The sequence below is a fragment of the Sycon ciliatum genome, chromosome 8 (assembly GCF_964019385.1).
Source record: "Sycon ciliatum chromosome 8, ocSycCili1.1, whole genome shotgun sequence".
Lineage (NCBI taxonomy): Eukaryota > Metazoa > Porifera > Calcarea > Leucosolenida > Sycettidae > Sycon > Sycon ciliatum.
In genome coordinates, this window is record NC_088650.1 from 5,259,686 (window position 1) to 5,276,485 (window position 16,800).

At 47.6% G+C, this 16,800-nt stretch overlaps 1 protein-coding gene across 1 annotated transcript in view; it reads left to right on the top strand.

Moving 5' to 3' along the window:
- Positions 1 to 16,800, top strand: part of LOC135822896 (uncharacterized) — a 51,229-nt gene that overhangs the window by 17,858 nt on the left and 16,571 nt on the right. Inside the window, exons 21-37 of the mRNA XM_065335732.1 lie at positions 326 to 421; positions 1,324 to 1,436; positions 2,823 to 2,976; positions 4,204 to 4,295; positions 4,597 to 4,689; positions 5,164 to 5,275; positions 5,534 to 5,663; positions 6,184 to 6,256; positions 6,896 to 7,085; positions 7,539 to 7,636; positions 8,117 to 8,260; positions 8,527 to 8,599; positions 9,552 to 9,667; positions 9,933 to 10,175; positions 13,952 to 14,059; positions 16,020 to 16,130; positions 16,624 to 16,761. Of these exons, the coding sequence (XP_065191804.1) occupies positions 326 to 421; positions 1,324 to 1,436; positions 2,823 to 2,976; positions 4,204 to 4,295; positions 4,597 to 4,689; positions 5,164 to 5,275; positions 5,534 to 5,663; positions 6,184 to 6,256; positions 6,896 to 7,085; positions 7,539 to 7,636; positions 8,117 to 8,260; positions 8,527 to 8,599; positions 9,552 to 9,667; positions 9,933 to 10,175; positions 13,952 to 14,059; positions 16,020 to 16,130; positions 16,624 to 16,761 (2,084 nt within the window). The remainder of the gene's footprint in view (positions 1 to 325; positions 422 to 1,323; positions 1,437 to 2,822; positions 2,977 to 4,203; positions 4,296 to 4,596; positions 4,690 to 5,163; positions 5,276 to 5,533; positions 5,664 to 6,183; positions 6,257 to 6,895; positions 7,086 to 7,538; positions 7,637 to 8,116; positions 8,261 to 8,526; positions 8,600 to 9,551; positions 9,668 to 9,932; positions 10,176 to 13,951; positions 14,060 to 16,019; positions 16,131 to 16,623; positions 16,762 to 16,800) is intronic.

A 16,800-nucleotide genomic window follows, 5' to 3' on the forward strand; every position in this document is an offset into this window, starting at 1 on the left:
AGCGAATGTGATAATGGAGTTTAAGAAAGGGGTGTAGGGGGGGGGGGGGGGGAGAAAGGGAAATCCTGTATACATCACAAGTTGTGCAGCAATAGGCTTTGTGTTTGAATATCAAAAAAGTATTCTTTCTAGACGAAGAGTGGTGTATATGATTAATAAAGATAGAAATATGCACGATACTTTTCCAGACGTTTCGTTGTTCTAAGCAACATCATCAGTGGATAAAGAATTTTTTGATACCACAATGAGAGTGGCTAATCAATGGCTTGTCCACCAACTCTTTGTGTTTGAACTTGGTGTCTTTTCCTCCATTGCTGTGTTGCAGAGGTTGGCGTTCTGGCAACTCAGGCCAGTCCGTCGCTGTCCGCCGTTCCGACAAGCGGATTTGTGGTCGGCTGCAGATGCTATCTGACTGTTGTGGGTAAGGAGACGTGTGTGTGTGTGTGTGTGTGTGTGTGTGTGTGTGTGTGTGTGTGTGTGTGTGTGTGTGTGTGTGTGTGTGTGTGTGTGTGTGTGTGTGTGCGTGTGCGTGCGTGCGTGCATGTGTGTGTGTGTGTGTGTGTGTGTGTGTGTGTGTGTGTGTGTGTGTGTGTGGAATCGATAGGTTGCGGGTTCGATTCCCGACGAATATGGTCACACACGTCTTTCTTCTCTTTCTCAGACTCTTCCTGACTTTTCTTTCATTCTCCTGGGTGGTTACCAACAGCCAGTGCATGCCAGAGTATGTGGTGTGATGTGTGTGCGGGGAAAAATAAATAAAAAAGACCAAAAAGTAGGGATTCACTGGCCAGAAAAAGCCACTTCATAGCTGTGTGGTGTAGACCAGGCTGAATAGTGGCGGTCTATTCTTCAGCCTTGCAAGCTGTTGAATGGTGCAATCCCAGCACAAGCTGCTATGGCTTCTGCTGTAGCATCGCTATCATCGCCTCCGGCGATGGGCATCCGATGGTCCAATGGTGTGTGTGTGTGTGTGTCACTGTGTGTGCATAATTATGTGTGAATCAAAAATTTATGTTACTGAGCTTGCATACCAACACTAATACTTTGTCTCACCATATAGCAGGTTTTAGCCTTGCCCGCTAACCTTCTTCTCTGCTACTCTCTTTCTCTGTAACATATACACCGGTGCGTGCATCGTCATGTGGATGCATGCATGTGCGAATGTGCACACACAAACACGCATGTACACACGCACGCACACACAAACACACACCCACACACACAAACACGTACACACACACAAACACAAACACGCACACACACACACACACACACACACACACACACACAAACACACACACACACGTACCCACACACACACAGGTCTGTACTGTGAAGTGCACAAGAACAACGAGACGGCCGTCATCACTAGCATTCATGTGTACGACGAGAGATCAGTATTCATCGCAGACCTCACCGATATCTATACATACTTTGTAAGTAGTTTTCGAACCCTTGCAGTTGCAGGGACATTCAGACAAGGCAAGTAGACCCAGTCAAGTACAATGTACCTTCTGACCCAGTCAAGTACTTTCCGACCCAGTCAAGTACTTTCTGACCCAGTCAAGTACTTTCTGACCCAGTCAAGTAACTTCTGACCCAGTCAAGTACCTTCTTACCCAGGCAAGTACCTTCTGACCCTGAAAGTGCCTTCGAATCTAAGACCCTGCCAAGTACCTTAAGACCCTGCCAAGTACCTTAAGGCCCTGCCAAGTACCTTATGACCCCGGCAAGTACCCTCAGACCGAGGCAAGTACATTCACGCCAAGGCAAAATACATTCAGACACAGGCAAGTGCCCTCAGAACCAGGCAAATACCCTCAGACCGAGGCAAATACTGTGCAGGCAGAAACTTTCGTCGGTCAATAATTTTGTCCAACTCCAAAGAAAGGGAGTTCGTCCGGTTGAAAATTTCGTCCATGGATCATAAGAGTGTTTTGTAAAGCTGGACAAATCGACATTTGTCCGGCATTTTATTTAATCGAAAAGCTCCTTGGACGAAAAAGACGAAATTAAATTCCAGACGAATATTTCTGCTTGTACAGTACCTCCATACCCTGACAGGTGTTTTCCCTTCCCTTTATTACCAGTACCTCTCCCTTCTTACCTCATACTCTTTAGGAGGGGGAAGTACCTGTATCAAGGAGAGGAGCAATCCCTGTGATAAGTACTAGGCATCCACTCACCTTTGGAGAATCCTCGAAAAAAACCGTCAATGTCAAAATACCCCGCAGGGCATTTTTTTCGGGTGAAGGGCGGAATTCATGACGCACAATGTCTCTCTTTCATGACGCACAATGTCTCTCTTTCTCTGCTGCCACTGTGTTTTTCGAATCTTTATTCTCACGATGGCCAGTGGCCAATAAGAGAAAATAGAGTGAGATTGACATCAAATGGATGGTTTGGAATGCTTGATTAACGGAAATGCATGATTAGCAGTGGACAGACTAGGTGTACGGGTGAGTGTGGCTCGTGCCCGAGCAGATTGAGTTTTGTAGCAGGGATGAGACATTTTGCCTAAACCGGAATTTTTGCTTTGTTACCGAGGAGTTTGCCTTTTATTCGACAACAAACTGGGTGTCGGAAACTGGGTGATGCGGCACGGGATGAAGAACCCGAAGAGAGCAAGCAAAGAAAGCAATGGTGACAAATCCAGTCCAGCAACCCATCACTCCATTTTAGTTCTTCCTGTTGCGGTTGCCCTTGTATTTATTCTGCACGTTCAAGAGGCTTTGGTACATGGGGAAAAAAGGTAAATAGGGAAAATAAAATAAAAATAACTAGGAGTTGCTTGCTTGCTGCTGGTGTTTTGTGCGGCACAGGGATCCTGGTTTTTCTTCCAGGCCAACATGGCGGATGTGGCCAACATGTACGCCGGCAAATATCACCTGGTCCTGGGAACCGCCAAGTATCCAGCTGGAGAGATCATCGGCAAGATTGTCGTCAGCCGTTTCCACTTCACCAACTACTACAGCAGTAAGTCACACAATAGGGAGCAGGCGCATGCGCCAGTGCCCTACAAGGGGGGGGGGGGTTCCGGGGGCCTCCCGCAGGAACATTTTAAAAAATGAAGCAAAATCCTGCATTTTGAGCGAAAAAAGGGGGTTCCGGACACCCAGGAACCCATACGGGGCACGCGCCTGGGGAGGGAACACACAATTCATAGAAAAGAAGAAGGGCCAAAGAGCTACAAGTTACTCTACACTATCCACTAACACCACCAGTTACTTTACACGCAGCTCATGCGATAACATTGGACGACACTGACCAACGGTACTGATTGTAAAGTAACGGGTGGTGTTAGTGGATATTATACATGTACTGTAGAACGGGTAATTTTAGCGACGTAAAAACCCTAGCGAATTTAGCGATCTACTCATTTTCGCTAAAGTTTCAAGTCGCTAATCCGTCGAGACATTAGTAGTGCACTGGTGATCCGTGAGTAAAATCGCTGCAAATCGCTAAAATAAAACGTCGCTAACCGGTTGACAATGGGAAAACGCTAAAATTAATAGTCGCTAAAATTACACAAGAGAGAGTTTGGAAGCTTTGTCACAACTCCGAGTCGCTAAAATTACCCGTTCTACAGTAACTTGTAGCTCTTTGATGTTTTTCTTCTTATAAATTAATCCTTCGCTCTCCACCCGAGTCTAATCATAAAACACAATTCCCCGAGAAAAATACCCAGTACCACCGGTTCAAATGTGCCTGCCTCCCGTTGTGTCTTGCGAGCACACCACTATTGCACACTACCTTTGAACACCACTATTGCACACTACCTTTGAACCGTTGCTATACTCCATAGTACCAGTCGGATGCTGTCTACCGCCTTCCCGAAGAAAACCTCTGTGTTTTGTTCTAACGTTATTCATTGGCTGAGTGTTCTTTGCGTTGTACCACACGCTGCAATCATATTCGGCTATTTTCTACAATAATTTATTGTTTCCATTCGCTTCCATGTAATGGAGCGACACCGCCCGTTTGGTTCTGCGAATTCAAATACCTACCCACCTACCTACCCACCCACCCACCTACCTACCCACCCACCTACCTGGACCATCTGTCTTCAAAAACATGCTTCCCTCTATGCTATGGTATGGTATCAAGCAACATACTTAGCCATAAGTATATGCAAGGGAGTTGGTGTTCATTTGATTTAAGCACTGCGAACTGTCCATCATCTTGTTTCCCACCAATGCACAGCTAACTACCATGCTCTGTTCCGTGGACCTTCAAGCCGTGGTGGCGGATTCCTCAAGATGAACCGCGCCACCTCGTTCAACTATGAGTATGAGGTAGGGTGGTGTTGCTACTCACTCAGTTGCTAGATCACCATGATGTCATTACTACATCAGTATGATGTCACTGTTAGATCAACATGATGTCATTGCTCCACCTTCATGATGTAAGCATATCATTGTCAACTATTTGGAAGTCATATACCCAGTTGGTGAGATTTGCACCCGACCTGAGCCGATGCCCCATGAATGGGGTGTTTACCCCCCCCCCCCCCCAGGGCATTTACCCCAATGGATAAAAGGACATTTGTGTTGTACAGCATGCTGATGGTTGTGTCTGTCTTCTGTTTTTGCCCAGGGCTATATTGATGGTACCATGCCAATGTCGTGCTCCCTTCTGCTCGGCGCTGCCGAAACGGTAGTGGCACAGCTCGGAGTCAACGGACCACAGGTGAGTGGGGAGAATTATTTTAGAATTCTCTTCTCTGGATTGCTGATGGCTGCACGCCTTCCAGCCTGCAGCAACAGCAAGCAATACACAAGCAGAACAATTGCAGGAACGATGAGAACAGCCATTGAAAGACCTGCCTCTGTATACAGTAGAGTCAGAGCTCACTTAACCGCACACGTCCGTTTTCCACTAAAATATCCGGGTAGGCGAGAGAGAACCGGATAATCGAACACACATACTGCATGTATGCATGGCATATGCTGTAAATCGGTAATCAACGATGTTATCATGTGACACGTGCTGTAATGTGATCCATGTTATGTCATGTGGCCCGTGTTATCATGTGACCCATGTTATCATGTGACCCGTGTTATCATGTGACCCGTGATGTAATGTGATCCATGTTATGTCATGTGACCCGTGTTATCATGTGACCCGTGATGTAATGTGATCCACGTTATCATGTGACCGCAGCTCAAAGGCACTGCACAGCTACCTGACAGCGTGTTCTCGTCAACCTTGAAAGTCTCTTGTCGAATGGCCGACTTCACGACGTGGGAGGGAACTGTCGTGCTGGTGGAAGAACGTAAGATCTTGTGGTATCTTGGATCACATTCGGAAATTTTCATTATCTTGCTGTACAGGACTGCTATTGTTTGTCGTGTCATTCAACTCTGCTCACAGCGAAATGTTCGGTACACAGGATTCTTGGAGTTTTGATTCCTACCATTGATTATGTGTATCTCTCACCTGTGTAACATGTAGAAAAATCATTCTCTCTCTCTCTCTCTCTCTCTCTCTCTCTCTCTCTCTCTCTCTCCGTCTGTCTGCTGTTTGTTGGCAGGTTTCCTTGGATTGCTGAATGGTGGAGGTGTTGTTGGCTCACCGCAAGTCACTGCCTCGGCCGGTATTGTTGCCATGCAGACGGACATCAATCGCAATCTCCACTACACTGGACGTACCTTCAATGTCAGGTGAGCACAGTGCTCACAATAATTTTTGTTTATATACCGATGTACATGTGCATACGTATTAGATAAACCTTGTTTTTGTTCAAACATGTTGTTGGTTGACAGCATGTAACAACCGTACACGGTGTCCTCCACCTTGTTACATGTTATCAACCGACAACATGTGCATACATCCTTGTGTGTACGATACTCACGCACTGAGCAATGCCACAAGCAAGACTTTTTCTGCCGTTTTTTTTCAGAGACTCGTGTTAGCACACTCATCGGAGCTGATGAGTGCATTCAGAAAGACTTGGTTGTGTCGTTGGCTGTGTGGGTGGTGTACCGCTGGGTCTGTCCACTGGACATAGAGAGCACTATACGCAGCATGAAGTGAAGATCTTATTAAACACCTGTGTCTGTGTGTCCATGTGTGTAGGTATGTGTGTTTAAAGGGGGCGTGTGGACATCCCCATGTTACCAACCGTTTCTGTAACGGTATTATTAATTAATTTTTATCTTTTCTCAAACGGTTGCCTTGCAGTGCGGCTAGCTTTGGCTCAATGCAGATGGCTTTCTCAGATGGACCGCAGTTCTTCACGGCTAATGCAACCGGGGTGAGTTGTGCAATTTAAACATAGCGAGCGTCAGAAGACTGCTCCTGGATCTTTGCTGGCTGTTCTAATTCTTATGGCCTTTTTTACTATTAACACATCCCTACTGGGAAACATGTGAGAATTATGGATGCGAGCTGCCAAAGATGAAAGACTTCCCCGGGTGAGGGGCAGGGTTTGGTGTATTCCAGCTGTCTCCGATCCATGTTAGCAACGCCATTGATCCGGTTTGGATTGGTATAATGAAGTGTAGACCTCTGTTGAAAGGACTCCAGTCTGTCACACGGTTTTCCAACTTACTGCTCTCAAACTTTGGCGCGGTTTGTCTGTGCAGACGCCGAGACCACCAAGGTCGGCTGAGCATCAGGGCCCCGCCACCACTTTCTGCATTCATTAGGGAGCATAGTGGACTTAGTAAAACAATCTGTGCTTTCTGTTCTGGGCCGACGCAGCCCGATAGCAACATCCCGATTAAAGGCTGGAATACTCTGTTCCGCGCTGCAATGTAGTTCTTTTCAGATTTCTTATGAAGTTTTCAATCACAAGCTGTGTGAAAGGTTGACACTCAAAATCGCATGTGGCAATGCAATTCGCCAACTTACTGCTCTCCAATTCTGTTCTGTCTGTTCTGGGCTGACGCAGTCCGACAGCAACATCCCGATCAGTACCGGAAAGCGTTTGAACGAGCTGTACGCTATGAACACCACCATTGACGTCCGACCACCCAGTGGCTCCGTGGGCTTTGCACCCATCCTGCTGGCCGGTCGCGTCATTCCCTTCGGCCCGTTCCAGGACACCCTGAACTACCTCAGAGGCAAGCCAGCCACAACTGGTGAGTCTTACTCCACGGCTCTGTTATCTCAGTAAAGTCAAGTTAGCCGGATTCGCGGCCGCATCACCTGAGTGAGAATATCATACGTGTATGTGAACAGAGAGGCGTGGGGGGGGGAGGGGGGGGGGTAAGAGTTGCACGGGAGAATGCAGAGCTGTGAGAGGTGGAAATGGGAACAAAACTGCAAACTGTGGACGAGTGAACAGGGACGTGTACACTGCACTAAGTGTATTTGTGTTTGTATTTATTCAACATTTCCTGGCTCGTCATACAACTGCCAGTAAAAAATGAATGTGAGATGAAGGGCGATGATCAACCACGGCCAACTATCCGAAACAGTACTTAATGTCCATGGTACTTCTTATCTGAACACAATTCAGTATTGAACAGGTCTTCGAGGTCTCCGGAACTGCAGTGTACTTTTAGCATATGCTTCCTTCTTGGTTCTTACAGGTCAATTGAACCTCGCCGTCACTCCGGGATATTTCCCGTCGGCCATCGCTTCCGACTACCAGGGACAGGGCGGTCTTGTGCAGCTCAGATATACACGAGTAAGAGATGTGTGGGCGAAAGTTGGGGTTCGGTGGGGGGGGGGGGGGTTGGGGGCCGAGTCTAGGGGAGGGGGTAGAAATGTTGATAGATATGCATGAGGATTTGGAATCCGGGGCATTCTTGGTAGGGGTTGGGTTGGGATGGGGGTGGGGGGGGGGGGGATTGAAATGTTGCAGCCCAGACATGAACCAGTTTGTGAAGTATGGTACGTTATGCATGTGGGTTGTGTTGATTTTTGATGGTCAGATCTGTGTCAGACTAGGCATGTACGGGCCTCAGTGCATACGGGAGAGACGTGTAGCGATCCAGGGTTATGAATATTGAATGCTTCAGCAGCACCAGCAGCAGCAGCAGCACCAGCAGCAACACCAGCAGCAGCAGCAGAGCTCTGCGGATTTGGATAGACTCTCTCCGTGTGTATTGTGCGTTCAACAAAATCTTCTCTTCCGTGCTGTTGCCTGCTCTTGGTTTGTCAACAGACCAACTGGCAACTCTCCGTCTCGCTGTACATTGGAGGACTGTCCAACGGCATGCAGCAGTGTGGATTCTGGTCATCTTCAGGCACACAGATCATCGACCTGATGCCCATCCTCGGAAAGGGAGTCTACAGCGGCTTTGTCAACGTAAGCTTATAAACAGTTTACACAGGCGTGCACGCACACACGTGCACATGCACACACATACACACACACACACACACACACACACACACATATACACACACACACACACACACACACTTTATTTCTTACTATCTCTCTATTTATCATACCCTCTCATGTACACTCGGTCCTGTTTCTGTGCTTGCATGTGCGCATGTTATATCTATGTGTGTGCATGAGCATGCGTCTAATCTCCGTGTCTGCTTTCTTGTATCTGTCGTCACCAGCGCCAAATCAATGTGTATCTAAACCGTCAGCAGCTGGACATGTTCAAGGACAACAATGTCGAATTCCGCACCTGTAAGTTTGTTGGGGGGGGGGGGGCAGGGCGGGAGAGGGGGGGGGGGGGTAGGGAGGTTGAGGATTGGGATTTGGTGGTCAGGTGTAATACCCGAGGCCAGGGTTGGATATGGTGGGATAAGATTTGGAATTGTTTTTATGCACCACTGTTCATAGATTATTGTATGATTGGTTAGAGTCTGGAATCATGAGACTGCAGGAACGGTTAGGGACTACAGTACTCCCGGGTACCGAAGAACGAACAGGCTAGGATTTCAGCAAGCACAACGTACCGAATGTATACAAGGTGACTCAGCCGTGCACAGACTGCAATACATGAAAATGCCAATGGCCTAGGATAGGAGGGCTGCCCCCCCCCCCAGTTCTTCAGCACCCTGCAGTACTGTTTGTGCAAACGGAGGGAGTCGGGTATTTGTTTGTTTAGCTTTATTTTACTTCACCAGAATCACAGACAAAATCTGCCATCTCACTGGACGTATTGCCACAGTTCTTCTAAAATTATGAAGATATGTCACAGTGGATCTTTGAGATCTCAGCTTGCACATCGAGCACTGGTGACACACAAACATGGCAAATACCGTAGTGTCTTGTATCAAAGCCTGTCTCATATAGAAGCCTGTCTTGAATAGAAGCCTGATTTTGAAGATACACTGTCGGCACATAAGCCTGGTTTTAGTGTTGACACACATAGAAATACCTGGTGTGAATAGAAGCCTGATGTGAATAGAAGCCCAGCCCTTACATCGGCTTCTACAGGAATAAGCCCGGCTTTAATACGCGACATTACGGAACCCGGTGGTTTGTGGTACATGTGGGGAACCCATCTCCTGCTGCTGCCGTTGGCTGCTGGCACACTCCTGATGGCCGCAGCTTCAATGTTTCTATGACAACCGGATGTCCTGGTCTTTGCCAAGTGTCACATGTGTTCGCTGTGTGTCTTTTCGGTTGCTAGATTCGGTCGCCTACAGCAAGTCTCTTGGCAAGATCGGTTCACTGGTCTACAACGAAATTGTCAACTCTGCCTACAGCACAGCACTGGCAGCCACTGGCAGTGTCAAGGAGGAAACGGTACGTGCCGTTCGTCGTTATCAAAATACAATCAGGTTTTTGAAATAGAATTAGTAAACTACGCCCTTTGTTTTTTTTTTTTTTTTTTTTTTTTTTTTTTTTTTTTTGTAGTCCCCTATGTTCTCTTGCTGTTGTTGTTGTTGTTCTCTTCCATGCTATGTAGGCATGTGCACTTTCATTATAATTATATGGTCCTTTCTCTTTTCATGGTCGATAGGATAATATAATTATGTACCGCTTTGTTTTTCCGTCTACGCCGCTGCAGCCCAACGCGTTTGTCGGTCTGATCCCGGACAACTACATCTTCCCGGCGCCGAGCACTCTCACGTACACGTTTGCCAGCGGCAACACGATCAACAACGTCGGCGTCTTCACCACGTTCCCCAACGGCACGCTGTACACGGGTTGGAACAGCAGCTATGTTCCCGACTACGAGGTTGCTCCGGTGATGAACGTTGTGTTGAACTTGTACATAGCCAGCAAGTTGTACATCCAGGTCTACATGACGGTATGTATGCTGTGACCTTTGTACAGAGCAGTAGTAGTACCAGGCTGAAATCCAACCCCTGTAGAAACAGACAGTATTATGTACATGTACTGTACTGCTTGGGTGAAATCCAACCCCTGTAGCCAGAGCACTGTAGTACCAGGGTGAAATCCAACCCCTGTAGAAGCAGTACAGTACATGTATATTGTACTGCTTGGGTGAAATCCAACCCCTGTAGAAACAGTACAGTACAGTACATGTATATGTACTGCGTGGGTGAAATCCAACCCCTGTAGCCAGAGCACTGTAGTAATAATAATAATATTCGCGGGTACCTTAGTGTAGTGCTTGGGTGAAATCCAACCCCTGTTGAAACAGTACAGCACAGTACATGAACATGTATTGCAAACAATCCCCGTATCTTGGTTTGGTCCCACCGCTTTAGGAGCTGCATCTGCGCCCGGATCCTTGGGGGTAATGGCGTTTCTATGGAGGCGAAAATCTGGGTCTCTAGCCGACTCTCAAAAGGTGGCAGTACCCCTTTAAATTACCTGTTGCGAGAGATACCAGAAGTCCAGTTTGGCAGGTCATAGCCCAGTGAAACTTTGGCAATGGTCTCATAATGCATCTGGCCATGCGCACAAGAAAATTTAGAGCTCTATGATGGTTAGAAATGGTAAAATCAGTTTCCAGAAAAAAGACGGGCATATCGCACATATCTACAAAACTCAAGCCCCAAGGGCAGGCAGAAAAATCTATAAAACAGGGGCAGTCATGCTTGTGCAGATGTACTATGGGTAGAGGCAGGTGCCAAACCTCAAATTTTAGTGAAAGAGAGAACACGAAGGAACACCCAGAACAGCCAAAAGTAGAATTAACGGAACGGCAAAAGTTCTTACAAATCTTCAAGCAAGCCAAGCCAAAAGATGGTCAGTTTCTTAGTACAGATGTGAGGTTCAGCACCTTGGAAATTGTGTGTAGATAGGAAAAATGCCCTACATTGTGGCAGTGTGATGCACCAATCTAGAGATATGATGGCTCACAGCAGCCGCTATACATGAAAATAGGCCTAAAATCAGCAAAAAAAGGGACTCTTCAAAACCCACCGGCAGCATATGTTTTGCCTTCCGTCTCCTTCGTGTGGTCCTTGAAGCCCTTCTTCACAGCTCTCCGGTGTTTCCTTGCTTTCTTCTCTTTGTCTGACATCTTCCTCTTTCTGTGGTACTCTTTGTCTTGGTCTAGCATAGCCAGATTCTTCTTCAAGTGTGCACCCACTGAACAGCCCATGCGACGCACAACATCAGCCAGGCTCCCATGTCCTTCATTGAAGAGCAACACTGCTAGGTACATAGCAGTTTCAACAGTCTGTGAGCCACAGAACATCTCTTTCGGGCATAAGTGCCAAATCATGGAGTTCAAGGCTTCATTCACATTCTGTGTGGCGCCACGGGTGCAGCGTTCCAGCAGCTGTAAGTCAGTCAGACGCATGTACAGTGGCTTCATTTCTTCAAACACAGCAAGTGGTATGGTATTGCTGGAAGAGACTGCACCTGTGCTTGCTTCACTGTGGCTGGACTGGGCTTTTTCTCGTTGATATCTGCACCATGACGTGCTGGCTTCTGGACAGAACTGATGTCGCTTTGTGAGGTCTGGGAATTCCACGCTGTGGCAAACTGATGCCCAGATAGCACGAGCCATACCTGATGTTGAGCCGGGATTGCTGCGGATGGCTGCGCCATAATAGTTCTGCAGAGAATCAATTTTGCTGCCAGTCAATCTTCCTTTTCCGCCAATGGGCTTCCCATCAGATAGTGGCTTTGACCCACACTTCTGCTTCAGAGTACGTAAGTTGTGGCCAACACGCTTTTGAACGTGGCCAACACACTCCTCCTTATCAATACTCGTGTCACCATATGGCTTCAGCTGACATACACTGCGGTAGGCCTTCGAATCTCCATCACCAATGTAGCTTGTGTACTTCAGGCCATTATTCTGTTCAGAGCGACTCCACAGCAGTTTGACAGCCTCTGCTTCCATAGCTGGTGATGACACGGAAGTATTGGCTTGACAGTCATCAGTGTGCGTCACTTTCCATCCATCAAAATCAGCCTGTGAAAGCTTGCCACTGGTAAGCCGGGCTTCTTTGGCAGTACAGCGAGTGCAGTGACGAGACAGCACCTCCACATCGATTACCTTCTGCACATCCCAACCAACTACCGACTGTACGCCATACAGGGATGAGTACCCTCTTCTCATCCAGGTGCCATCTGTACTGACAGCAATGTTGGCGGGTGACGTTTCTCCGCTGGCGGTGCGATTCGTCAGCACAGAACAAGCAGCACGCTTCATGCTCTGCTGGGCTGCAGCCTTGGCCGCATGGTGAAGCTTGTCGCTGTGACGTTGAAAATTTTTCTTCGTGACTGGTCCCGGCAGGTGTAGGAAAGCTGACAATTTTTTAAATCCTTCTCGTCCTCTGCCAAGCATCCGCATGCCCAGCACACTCATTCGGTTCAGATCAAAATGATGTGTGGCCTTCTCCACAGCGTGTGACGAGGTAGCATTGCCACAGTGATCGCAGGTCACTTCCACTGTTGATGCTAGGCCGGCACAAGCGCTCTCAGTCAACAATAGCTTTCCTTTCTTGCAAGAATTACAAGTGGCAGATGTGTGCAATAAATTCTGCAACTGAAACAAGCTGAAAATTCGATTGCCATGCTCCAAAGTGTCATCGATATCGCCCTCACTCTCAGATGACTCCTCTTCATCACTCGCCAACTCCCTTTCCTCCTCGCTCCATGGATTTGTAGAATCGTCACTGGAAACACTTGTACGCTCGTCACCATCAGCTGATGCGTTCTCTATCATATTCTCACCACTTGCAGGCTCAGTCTCGACAGCCTGGGATTGGTTTCCACGGAACTGCCGCTTTCTTGCTCGATGGTGAAGGGACTTCTTCCTTTTATTTCCCATAGGAGCACAGGTTTGGAAAGAGAAGAGACAACTCGTAGATCTACCCAGCTGCAGATCAGAGACAAACAGCAAAGGAGCTGCAATTTTTTTTGTTGAAAACTGCAGATGATCATGACGGCCGGCCGCGCGCTTGCTGTTCGCGCGATCAGGTACGCACTGCGCACTTACTGGGCCGTTCTCGCACGATGAACCAGGAAACTTGCAACAAACCGGTCCCGTGTACCTGGTGAAAACCAAGAGCAATGTGGGGGTGGGCGGCGCGGCGGCCACGATCGGATGATGATGGACGAACGAAAAAATTTCGATCATACCCAGTGCGTACCGTACGCATTGCGTACTCCAAAATTCAAATTTTCAATTCGAAATTTTCAATTCCTCAACCGTCATTAGGTTGATTGGCGAAAAAATTACATATTTGGAAAATTCAGCACTCCAGGAATCGAATGAGCCTATGAACACCTCCAAATTCGAATTTTCATTTTTTGGCCATTTTTCAGCTGGCCGAAAGGGGTACTGCCACCTTTCAAGTGAACCTTGACACTTTTTAAGTATGTTTTAGTCGCGCGCTGTCACTATGTACCGCGCCTTGCTTGCTTCCCTCCTTCTTTTATACTGTTGTTCTTTCCATGTCCACTTTATTCCTGATGATGGTCATAAAGACCGAAACGCTGTAACGATACCTCTAATGGATTTGTGTGAAATGCAGTGCTCTCTTGAGTGTAGGCAGGTTGCCTGCAAACGATTCAAGTATAATGAAGCTGCGTGAAGCGTCCTTCAAAATTTTGAAATGTTTTAGTCAATACGTTTTATATCTTTGTTGTGTTCAGGTGAACATTGAGGACATCAATGACCACTACCCAGTGTTCACCAAGGCACTGAATGTGACGGTCAACGAAGATGTCGGTACCGTGCCGGATACAGCAGCCATTACCACCGTGAGTGTGTACCCTGTAGTGGGGTGTTTGTCATGTGTTTGTGGTGTTCTCCCTGTATTTGAGGCACTTAGCCCCATGTTTGGGGTGTTTGTCCCGTGTTTGGGGTTTTGTCCGGTATTTGGGGTGATTGCCCTTTGGTGGGGTACTTAGCCCAAGATTTGAGTTGACTTCCTCTTTCAGAACGGGATTTATCTGACATCCGGTGACTTTTCCAGTACTAGTACGTCATCCATGAGTAAGCCGCACCGACTTTTTTGGTTGAATTACTTGTGTTTCAAGTACGGCTTATACTCCGTGTTGTAACTACCTTTTCTCCACCTGCTCCCAGTCCCATGCCATCTCCACACTTATACAAAGGGGCGACGATAACTACATTTGAAAGACTGTTTATTGCAAGACGACTACGGAAACACAACTAGACATGACGAACTCAAGACGAAGACATGACGAACTCAAGACGAAGACTGCTTTTTACACCACAGCAACACGGGCATGCACCAACATGACGTACACACTGCGTACACAAAATAACGTACTATATACGATATGGTAAGTCTATCGATATACGGTGCATACGGTATGATACGGTAGAAAGTCCGTCTACTACACTCCGGATAATACTGTACTCAACCTCTTGGGGCGATGCTCCTGGAACTGGGTTCACGCTTTAGCTTTTTTTTTTACTTCTTGGGCAATGCGTGTGATGAATAGCAGCGGCACATACTGTGGAGTGAGCATCGCACGCTGTTGAGGTTGTCATGGCGAGCATCACATGATCTGAGTGATTTTTGACCAGCCCATGATAATGCACAGGGACTTCTGAGAATCCTTCAAATTAAGTCTGAATGAATGAATAGTAACAATGCATGGGTATTTCTGGCGCACCAACGTCCACCACTGCAGTCCTAGTATCAAACACAACAGCCCGCACGAAGCTTGGTAAACAACTCAGCAAACCATTTCCAACGAACATCGGCGTCGTCCAGGGTGACCCAATGTCACCAATAATGTTTATAACTTACGCCGAAGGTTCCATGCGTAAGATCCGAGAGCAAGCTCTACCCGCGTCAGACCTACCAGCAACTTTCACACAATACGCAGACGACACCACTGCCCATCAGAACGAGCGATCATCTGTGGAAGAAACCGTCCGTGTGTGTGAACCCGTTTTCTCGGATGACAATCTGAAGCTTAACGTGGCAAAAACTCAATATTTCACTGTGACCAAGGAAGATGATTCCTGGAAATCGGTGAAGCTGCTGGGGAGTATGCTAGGCACAGCAGAAGACATAGCAGCCAGAGTGTCTGCTGCAAATCGGGCATTTGCAAGCATGCCATGAAAACGCCACAACCTGAATTCCAGGCTGTGTATGTTTTCCTGCCTGATATTGCCTGTCTTGCTGTACAATTGTGCCCTTTGGACCTTATCGCAAACATTAACCGACGTCGTCAATGTATGGCACCGGAAGAAACTACGTACCATCATTGGTATCACGTACCCACAACGAATCTCGAACACAGCGCTGTATGCCAGAACCGAGCAGACCCCACTATCCCAAGTCTGCAGGCAACGGAGACTGCTGTGGTTCGGCCATGTAGTGAGGGAAGGCGAAGAATCGTCCTCTTTCCAAGCCCTCCTAATGGCAATCAACACAACAGACATACGACGACCCCGAGGACGACCACGTCTGAGATGGATCGACGTTGTCAAGAAAGACTTACAATGCATCAATCTGTCGCTTCTGGATGCTGTGCAATCTGCTTCTGATAGAGCTGCTTGGCTCGAAATTGTTAACAGATGCGTTGACCTCATGCAATGAGTGATATGCGAACTGTCATTATTATTATTATTATTATTATTATGGGTATTTCTAATGCCTCGTAGCAGCATTTCAGCATTTGAAAATTCAAAGTAGAGAAAAAACAAGATACGACTCTCAATTTGTTATCCCCTGTGCAGATTGAGGTTGCTGACAGGGACAGTCCCATATATGGACTGCCACTGGTCAGCCTTCTGAACGCCACCAACATGGCCGGTGAGGACCGAACTAGCTACTTCACCATCAGACAGGTTAGTTGATGATACACACACACACACACACACACACACACACGCACGCACGCACAAACACACACACGCACAAAAAATGTATGTTGCATGCATACACACTCACGCAAACACGCTAGCATACACACACAAGCACACATGTGCGCGCTAGCGCACGCTAGCATGCACGCTAGCACGTGTGCGCGTGCCCCCCCCCCCCCCCCCTCCCCAACCCCTCCACCCAACACGTACACGTACACATACACACAAACACCTCATTATAGCCACAACAAACCACTTATCGTTTACAACCACTACTTAACGTATGTTCCGGTGTGTTAGCCGCACCGAGGTCCAAGCCGCACGTACCCCCCCCCCCCCCCTTTTCGGGCTCGAAATTCGTATCCTTGTTGACATTGGGAGTATAAGCTGCACGTCAGATTTTGAGTTTATAGCACTTTTCTCTCTCCCCCCCCCCCTCCTCTCTCTCTCTCTCTCTTTCCTCTCCGAACTACAGCCCCTGGCAGGAGGACCTGCTGGTATCTACCGTGCCAAGGTACTCGACTACGATCTCCCAGGCAACCAGTGGTTCAAGCTGGACCTGATGGCCATCGACGGAACACCGCAGACCAAGGATCGCAAGTCAACCACCACGGTAAGAATGGACCCTGGATTACTGTCACTGCACCTCCGC